Genomic DNA, 10,098 nt, shown 5'->3' on the forward strand with positions numbered 1-10,098 from the left:
GTGATATGCTTGGGAGGAGGAGACTATGCAGCAGAACAGACAGAATTTTACCCCTCCCTCATTCTTTTGCACAAACATCAGTATGCCTACGCACAAGTCCAGCTGTCATGTGTTTACCTCTGATTTCAGAAAAACCCAACAGGAATGAATTGACAGGAAGAGTGTAGATGCATCCCTGCTGAGCCACGAGATTCTGCTTTTTCTTCAGCGTTTTTCTGAGGAGTTTATATCATCAGCCTCTTCGTGTGGACTTACTGCTCATAAACCCCATGACGCTTTGCAGCAGACCTTTATGCTGATGGCTGAAAAATGGATGATGTGTTGCTCATCCATCAAACAAACACCCACCTTCACAGACACCTTTTGTACAAACCAACACAGCAATGCAACTGAATGAATATATCAGCAACTGAACCAGGATTGTTAGCAGAGCAATGTGATAGAAGGTAAAAGAGTGTTTTTATAAGTATGTCTTGTTTTTCATTTGATTTGTCCTTTTCGTTCATTCTGTCTGAATGTTTGCATGCATAAATGTTCTTTGTGATCCTCTTTAATGGCTTGTTGACCAGATAGAGATGTTTATATGCATATGTGGCCGATCTGGGATTTTTTCCCCCCCCTGATAATCTGATGTTTATATTGATGTAGAACAGGATTAGATCCACTAATCTCACATCTAGGCCCATTTCAACACATCAGGACTATACTGTAGATCTGGATGGTTGTGGTTTATCTCTACTGGCGCTCATGTGACCTGCATGTTTGAATATCAGCATCTGGAATCATTCCAGCAGAGGAGAGAGTCTCTTTGGCAGACATCAAAACAGTAGCATATTGTAACCCTTCCACTCAGATTTTAAGGCTCATCATGAGACTCCGCCTCTTTGCAGGATTGGTAGAGCTGCAGCCCCACCCTTGGTTCCGTCCCAGAATGCTGAGCCCGGTTCTCTGTTCCGATCTTGCAGCCTTGGAGCCAGAGTACACAGAGGGTAACACACACACACACACACACACTCACATGCTACAAATGCTCACTGTAGCTACACTGCCAGTCAAAAGTTTGGACACACTTGACTGAATTTGTTTCTTGTAAGGCTTTGCTGAAATGCTTGAAATACTTTTCTAGACAATAAGCATCTTTATATGAAGCAGTCAACAAGTGGGAACTAGTTCAATACTGTTTACAACCATCCCAAGATGCACCTCATGACATTTTGTGAGAGAGCAAGCAAGCAGTGTTATTTTAATATCAGAGACTATTAAAGTTTTTAACAATTGGAATTATTTTTTATATTTTCCTTTTCATTTAATTTCATTTTTTGTCATTTTTGTTAGGTTTTGTTATTTTTATTTCAGTTTTGTTATTCGTAATTTTAGTGCATAAAGTTGAACTATATGAAAATGAGAAATGCTTCATTAGCAACATATGTATTTATTTTTTGCCATTAGTTTGATTTAACTATAATAACCCTGGTGTACAGAGCTGAATGATGAGTCAAATTATGATCATTCTGATTTAACATTTTTGATTAATACATCATTTCCATTTTTTTTTTGTGCTAATTCATAATTTTGTTGAATTTTCCATTATTTTACCATGTAAAAATTAGTCATAATAAAAAAATGAAATGTCCAAACTTTTGACCAGTGATGTAACTAGACACTAGACAAACTCTTTGACCTCTGTATTTGTGTTCACAAAGAAAAGTGAACGTGCACCTTGGCATTTATGCTGTTTTTGGATCTATGTTCAAATACAAATATTACGTTAGTTTACTTTGGCAAAGCAATGTAAAGCACATCTGATCTTAAACAATAAATAGAGGCATGTGCAGGATTTTACCAAAACAAAAAAATATATATTTTTCATTCTTGTCTGCGATCCAGCGGATGTCATCTCTACGGTGGAGTTCAACCAGACCGGAGAGTTCTTGGCCACGGGTGATAAGGGTGGGAGAGTTGTCATCTTTCAGAGAGAACCACAGGTCAGACAAATCTCTGGCAATCACATTTTTTATGTTCCCTTTTTCACAAACTTATTATTGAAACAGGAAGCTGGAGTAGCACACTGAAGCATTTTTGTTTGTTCTCTTTCTTTTCCTTTTTTCGGTCAGTAACTTCCAGTTTACATCAGTAACACCATTATTTTCTTGCTGTTGTGAGTTGGAGGCAGGTGGTATTTATAATACAATGAGGAGACATTCTCATTCTAGAGAACATTTTATTGGACAAAACTTTCTAAATACCCCTCAGTGCAAAATAACAGTTTTTCCCCCAGAAGATGGATATACAAGAGCAGAATGAAAGCCTGGTTAAATCACTCGTAAAGTCATCCTTACATATATTGTCACTTTTGACAGTTTGTGTAAGAATGGTTTTATGAATGATTTCCACCTAAATTTATTCCCCTCATGTTTTTACAATGAGACCCGGTAAATGTTAAATGTGCATATCTTATGTTTGTTTTGTTAACTTTTTGCACACAGATGACCTAAAAGTGCACAGAACCGCAATGCTTTGATTTAGAATTGGGCCTTTTATAATTAAATTGTTTTATTTTTTATTTTAGATGATCTTTTATATTTATGTATAAATTACATTTATTATAATAAATAATATTTTAAATGTTATACTATTTACCTAGTTTAACCTATTATTTTAATATTTACTCAGTACAGGAAGTAAGCAGCAGAATTAAGAAAAAACTAATCATGGACCCTTTTGTGATGATGCTTTTCCACAGTTATTAACATTGTGAATCTTGACAAATTTGGTATATTTTCATTCTTCAAAATATTGCATTTATAAAACTATATTATATTGCCTTTCAAATTAAATTACATAAAAGCTGCAGCATGAGTGTTTCTACTGACAGCTGAGGGAGTGACAGCAAATTTGATATCTTTCCCTCTTCTGACCTCTCTATTGGAGCAAATGGGAATGCAAAAATAATATCTGTTGTAGTTTCCATTCACCACTATAGAAGTTTACTTCATATCTATGATACTGTAACTTCCACTTTTCTGGAAATGTGAAAAGTCCATTAATTCATTCATGCAAACAATGTCACTTTTTTTCTGGTTTCTTGTCCCCTTACCTCTTTCTTTTAGGGTGAATATAATGTTTATAGCACATTTCAGAGTCATGAGCCTGAGTTTGATTATCTGAAAAGTTTGGAGATTGAGGAGAAAATCAATAAGATCCGCTGGCTGCCTCTGCATAACCCTGCCCACTTCCTCCTCGCCACCAATGGTAAGAGCTAAAACCCTTGCTAACATATCACTCAAAGCCAAAACACAGTACTGTTTCTTTACGAATATAATACTTTTTGTATTTCTTTCCAGACAAGACCATAAAGCTGTGGAAGGTGAGTGAGAGAGATAAGCGAGCAGAAGGCTATAATCTGAGAGATGAGGAGGGCAGACTGAAGGACCTCTCTACAATCACCACTCTACAGGTGTGTAGCGTTTCTGCTTCTGTTTTCCTCTCTGTTTGTACTTGTTTCCTGATGTGAGTTACTGCATTGTCCAGGTCCCTGTTCTGCGGCCGATGGATCTCCTGGTGGAGGCATCCCCACGGCGTGTTTTTGCTAACGCACATGCATATCACATCAACTCCATCAGTGTCAACAGCGACACTGAGACGTACCTGTCCGCCGACGACCTGAGAATTAACCTGTGGCATCTCAACATCACTGACCGCAGCTTCAGTATCCTTGTGCATCGTACTGTAAGACAGAACTATACCAACAGATACGGGGTTTATAATTGTGTTCATCACGAAAAAAATGCAGTTTCTAACGTGTTGTTGGGCACCAAACATCTTTTCAGAAGAAATGTAGAAGAAAGAATTTTGTTAATGTAGCAGAGGCCAGCGGGTAAGTGCTGTGCAGGTAAAACCTCACTCCCCGACCTCAAGTGGCACACTAGCGACTGATGCTAGAGGCTGTGGCCTTTAGCCTCCTTGTTAGAGCGCCCGCCTCCCACGCCGGAGACCGCAAATCGAATCCCGCTCGTCGCGGGGCGAGTAGGACCGCGACATTGGTGCCGTGACCCGGATGGGAGTGAGTTTTAGGGGGGTGAGTGTAGCAGAGACCAGCGGGTAAGTGCTGTGCAGGTTAAAAAAATTTTCTCAGTTGTGAGTTTATATCACATAATTCTGACTTTATAACTTACATTTGTCAGTTTGTATATCGCAAATCTTAGACGTAAACTTGCGAAATTGTGAGTCATAATTACCTTGTTTTATTTTTTATTCAGTGGCTGCAACAGGCTTCCATACTTAGTAAAGGCCCTTAAGGGTTGAATAGATTCTGATTGCGTGTTGATGTTTTTATCATTCTGAAAAACGATATCGATATAACGATATATTGTCTCTGTTGTTATTGTTATAGTTGTGGTGTGGACTTCCCTGTTGTAGTTATCATCCTTTCTGTGAACTGGCCTTCAAAAATTTTGCGAATAAGTGGATATAAAACCTCAGCGTGTTGGGTTTCCTCAGTGAATTTCTCTCAGATATTGTTGATTTGAAGCCAGAAAACATGGAGGACCTCAGTGAGGTGATCACGGTGGCCGAGTTTCACCCTCACCACTGCCACCTGCTGGCCTTCAGCAGCAGCACAGGAACCACACGCCTCTGCGACATGAGAGCCCAAGCGCTCTGTGACCAACATGCCAAACGTGAGCCATGCATACAAGATACCTCCAAGCAGGACATTTTCCTGGATGAACATACTTTGTTGGTCTTGCAACAACATTCCTGTCAACCATAACCATTATCTTACCTCTGAACTCAGTGCTGTTCCAAGACTTAAAAGGATGTTGATCCAGGATGTCATATCCACTAAAACACTCACATTACAAGCCTTCTCAAAAATCTGGGTTTAGGTTAAATAAAATGTCTCTTAAACTTTCAGATTTGAAACCCAATTTGCCATTGTCAGTATTTAATGCAAGGTGGTTCACTTGTTATAGTATTAATGTCCTAATAGTTTAAAGTGTTATATTGTAATACCATGTGTATATGTGCAAACTCCATTAGTGTTTGAAGAAGCAGTGGATCCATCCCGCCGATCGTTCTTCTCAGAGATCGTTTCCTCAGTGTCAGATGTGAAGTTCAGTCATAGCGGCCGCTACCTGCTCACTAGAGATTACCTCACCGTTAAAGTCTGGGACCTCAACATGGAAAATAAACCAGTGGAAACATACCAGGTCTCTCACCTACTCACTCTTTCACACATATACACAAACTCACACAGTGTTTCAGTGAGAAAATATGCAAGGTTCTCAGTGCATATGAAGCTGGTTTGGCTTCACTAACACAAAATAAGAAAAAGTACCATTGCAATACTGTGTTTATTGTACATCCACAATGATGGTACCATGGTGGTACCACAGTGGTTCTTAATTCTGAGACTCATTCCTGTTCAAATGGAAATAGGTGTGATATTATGAAGATAAAATGTTGTTTGCAACATTAAATGGATTTTTATATAAATATTGCACTATAGCTAATATAAATTATAAAAATGTGGAAAATAGTTTAAAGTTTCTGCCTTCTATTAAGAATACATTATTATTTAAAAATATATCATTAAAATATATATTTTTATTTACTTTTGATAATTATCAAAAATAATTGTTAAATGAATTTAAAATAAAAAATAAATCTAAATATTAAATGAGAAACTAACTTCAAAATAAGTTTAAAGTACTAAAATGACTACAAGTAAACTTAAAATAAATTAAAGCTAAATAGGAATTATAACAATAAAAATACTCACAAATATATAAAAATAAAAATTACAAACTACTAAAACTTAAAATAAAATGAAAAAATAACAGCTAAATATTAAAAGTAAAATATTAAATACTATAATATTATATAAATTATACTAAAATAAATAGTCATGGCCAAAAATATCGGCACCCTTGGTAAATATGATCAAAGAAGGCTGTGAAAATTAATCTGCATTGTTAATCCTTTTGATCTTTTATTTAAAAACATCACAAAAATCTAAGCTTTCATTGGAGAATAAGAATTTAAAATGGGAGGAAATATCATTATGAAATAAATGTTTTTCTCTAATACACATTGGCCACAATTAACGGCACCCTTTTATTCAATACTTTTTGAAACCTCCATTTGCCAGTTTAACACCTCTAACCTCATCAGGCATTATAGGAGAACATTTAGAGAACACCTGACAAGAGATCAGAGACCATTCCTTCATCCAGAATCACTCCAGATCCTTCAGATTCCCAGCTCCATGACGGTGCTTCTTCTCTTCAGTTCACCTCACTCATTTTCTACAGAGTTCAGGTCAAAGGACTGGAATGGCCAGCAGAAGCTTGGTTTTGTGCTCAGTGACCCATTTTTGTGTTGTTTTTGAGGTTTGTGTTTGGATTATTGTACGGTTGGAAGATCCAAACATGGCCCATTATAAGATTTCTAACAGAGTCAGTCACTTATTGATTTTTTTATCTGTTGGTATTTGATAGAATCCATGATGCCATGTGTCTAAACAAGATGTCCAGGACCTCCAGCAGAAATATAGGTCCACAACATCACAAATACAGCAGTATATTTCATTGTACACATGGGGTACTTTTTATCCCTGTGTTCACCAAACCCATCTTGAGTGTTTGCTGCTAAAAAGCTCATTTTTTTAGTTTCATCTGACCATAGAAGCCAGTCCCATTTGAAGTGCCAGTCGTGTCTGATAACTGAATATGCTGGAGATTTGTTTTTGTTCTTGAAATCCTCCCGAACAACATGTGGTGATGTAGGGGCTGTTTGACAATTTGTTTTTTTTTAAGGCTTTCTGACCATGAGACTCAACTATTTTCTACAATTCTCCAGCTGTGGTCCTTGAACAGTCTTTAGCCACTCAAACTCTCCTTCTCACCGTGCATTAGGACGATATAGACACACGTCCTCTTCCAGGCAGTTTCATTACATTTTCTGTTGATTGGAAATTCTTAATTATTGCCATGATGGTGGAAATGGGAATTTTCACTGCTCTAGCTCTTTTCTTAAAGCCACTTCACTAATTTGTGAAGCTCAGTTATCTTTTGCTGCACATCAGAAATATATTCTTTGTTTTTTCTCATTGTGATGGATGATTAAAGGAATTGGGATTTGTTTTCCCTCCTATTTATATTTCTGTGAAACAGGAAGCCATGGCTGAATAATTTCATGTTCATAATCACCCTGGAGTGCTCAAAACTGTGAATATGAATGGGAATATACTTCAGAGATATTTTACTCTATTTCTAGGGATGCCAATAATTGTGTCCAACGTGTATTTGAGAAAAACAATTATTTCATAATGATATTTCCCCCCATTTTAAATTCTTATCCAATGGAAGGTTAGATTTTTTTTTTTTTTTTTTTTTTTTTTTTTTTTTTTAATAAAAGATCAAAAGGATTAACAATGCAGATTAATTTTCACAGCCTCCTCTGGTCATATATTTACCAAGGGTGCCGATATTTTTGGCCATGACTGTATATCTGTATGTATATATGTGTGTGTGTGTGTGTGTGTGTATATATACATACACATAATATATAATATAATGTATACGTTTTTAATAATGGAGGACTGTACAATATAAATAAATCTAAGCAAATCTTCAGGCAATAGTGAGGGCAGCCACAGTACATTTCTTTGATGAAATGTAACAGGATCTTGATGTGGTTGGACAAAAAGGCAAAATCTTATAAATGCCTTTCATTCTCTATTGGAAAGCAGGAAAAGTACAGTTTTTACAGCTACAACAAGCAACATTCCCCTTATACGGTTATATATAAAGCTTGACTGCATGTGTCATGTACTAAATGTGACTAACCTTAACTCTAATGGTTTTGTTCAGAATGCTCTTGCTCTGTCTGTCTCATGTTTGCATGTGTTTTTAGGTCCATGACTACTTGCGAACCAAATTGTGCTCTTTGTATGAAAGCGATTGTATTTTTGACAAGTTTGAATGTGCCTGGAACGGAACAGACAGGTGAGGCCAGTCTCCCTCAAAACATCACCTTTGACCTTTGAAACATAACCTGAGCGGCTCCAGCTGCTCTGCATCTGTTCCCTCTCAATCCCTCTCTTCCTCTGCAGCGTGATCATGACAGGCGCTTACAACAACTACTTCCGAATGTTTGACCGGGCGAGTCTGCGCGACGTGACTCTGGAGGCCAGTCGGGAGATGTGCAAGCGGCGGGCGGTCCTGCAGCCGCGCCGGGTGTGCGTGGGCAAGAAACGGAAAGAGACGGATGTCAGCGTGGACAGTCTGGACTTCAGGAAGAAAATCCTCCATACCGCCTGGCATCCCAAAGAAAACATCATTGCCATCGCAGCCAGCAACAACCTGTACATTTTTCAGGACCGACTGACGCCCAACGGACATCACAACACGCCGGAAATACAGAGTGCGCCTCCAAAGTAGCAGACGCAACCAAACCCTCCCACACACTGAATTCAGTTCATTTCTTGCCCTTCATGATCACATTTCCCATTTGGATTCAGTGTCGCCAGCATCACAACAATCTCATGAACTATTATGAACACATATAACCCTCAAAATTGAATAATGCGGACAAGAACTGTGGTCCTGAATGAGAATGTATCGCTCAGATTCTATTGCATGGCATGCAGTATGAACACTGGGGTTAGATAATGTTAAGCTACCCTGATACATTCAGATCGCACATGCATGTTTACAAAGCTGTTGGACAGGGCTTATTTAACAATGGTGATTGTGAACGAATCAGATGCTTTATAATGCTCTGCAGTGCTTGTGTAGAATTAAGTGTCCGTTCGTTCTTCTCAGGCTCTAGTTTTCTTCCGTTTTCTTTAGTTTGACAAACCGCTCAGGGACTCTCTAAGGCCTCTTCTTATGTTCAATGGCAAAACGCACCAAAACGAAATCCAGAACAAGCAGAGGACAGGATGCAGGAATTATGGAGGTCTGCTGAGAGACATTGCTGGAGCAAAAACAGCATGTGCAGGGATCAGTTTCAATGCTGAGTCATCACCACCCCCACCTCAGTGTGTAAAGAGCTGAGTGTGTCCAGTTCAACGCTTCTGACCACATACTTACAGGCGCTTGCTAGCTAGTGCACTGGTTTGATGATTTTATCTTGTGTGTTAAAGAAGTAGATCAACCAAAAATGAAAAAAGAATTTCCCACCCTCATGTTACGAATCTATTGTGGAACACAAAAAGAGAAATTTAGAGGAATGTTCATGCTGCTCTTTTCCACATGATGTAAACATACAGTATCTTCAGTATAAAACGGTTATGAGACAGGCAAGGTGTAATATAGTTTGTCGTTGATGATGTCAAACCCAATAAGTGCCAATATTAAGGATTTTAATTCTATAATGGAAGGAGAACATTTTCTGTGAACTTAAATTTGCATTGGAAGTCGCGACAGATCCTTTTTCCATATCGTGATGTCAGTTGGTCAATCGAACAAAATATAGGGCAGGAATTGTTTCTGTGCACTTAAATGGTGGCAAATTGCGAAGTGATTAAAATTTCGTCCAAAATTTGAAGTCGGCATGAAAATTCTACTTTCTAAATCCTAAATCTAAATTATTGTTACTCGCTACACTAAAAAATGGGTAACCTACAATTACTACAAATTATTATATATATATATATATATATGTATGTGTGTGTGTGTGTACACGCACACATGCATGTATATATTTGAGAAAAATGTTAAGTTTATATATTAAATATAATATAAATTGTGTATATATAAATATAATACATGGAAATATTTACTGTATACATAAAACTATATACTGTATATGTGTGTATTTATATATATATATATATATATATATATATATATATATATATATAAATATACACAGTACACACATGTAAACAAAAACTTTTATTTTGGATGCGATTTAATCACGATTCATCATTTATATATTTATATATATATATATTAGTGCAGTTTGTTTACATGTCTGTGTACTGTGTATATTTATTATGTATATAAATACACACACATACATGTATATATTTAAGAAATATATGTAATATACATTTATATTCATCTATATATATACACACGTAAATAT

The 10,098-nt window shown here is 37.0% G+C and overlaps 1 protein-coding gene across 1 annotated transcript; it reads left to right on the plus strand.

Annotated features, from left to right (window-relative positions):
* Nucleotides 1-868: 868 nt before the first annotated feature.
* On the plus strand, nt 869-9,164 carry LOC306852910 (serine/threonine-protein phosphatase 2A 55 kDa regulatory subunit B gamma isoform-like; the record flags this gene model as incomplete). The annotated part of the gene is made up of 9 exons (XM_079390027.1): nt 869-989; nt 1,888-1,985; nt 3,111-3,252; nt 3,345-3,457; nt 3,532-3,729; nt 4,532-4,679; nt 5,041-5,210; nt 7,918-8,009; nt 8,117-9,164. The coding sequence occupies 9 exons, from the start codon at nt 869-871 to the stop codon at nt 8,442-8,444; spliced, it is 1,410 nt and encodes a 469-aa protein (XP_079246153.1). The 3' UTR covers nt 8,445-9,164.
* Nucleotides 9,165-10,098: the final 934 nt, after the last annotated feature.

This window comes from Barbus barbus, assembly GCF_936440315.1.
Source record: "Barbus barbus genome assembly, chromosome: 33".
In the NCBI taxonomy this organism is placed as follows: Eukaryota; Metazoa; Chordata; class Actinopteri; order Cypriniformes; family Cyprinidae; genus Barbus; species Barbus barbus.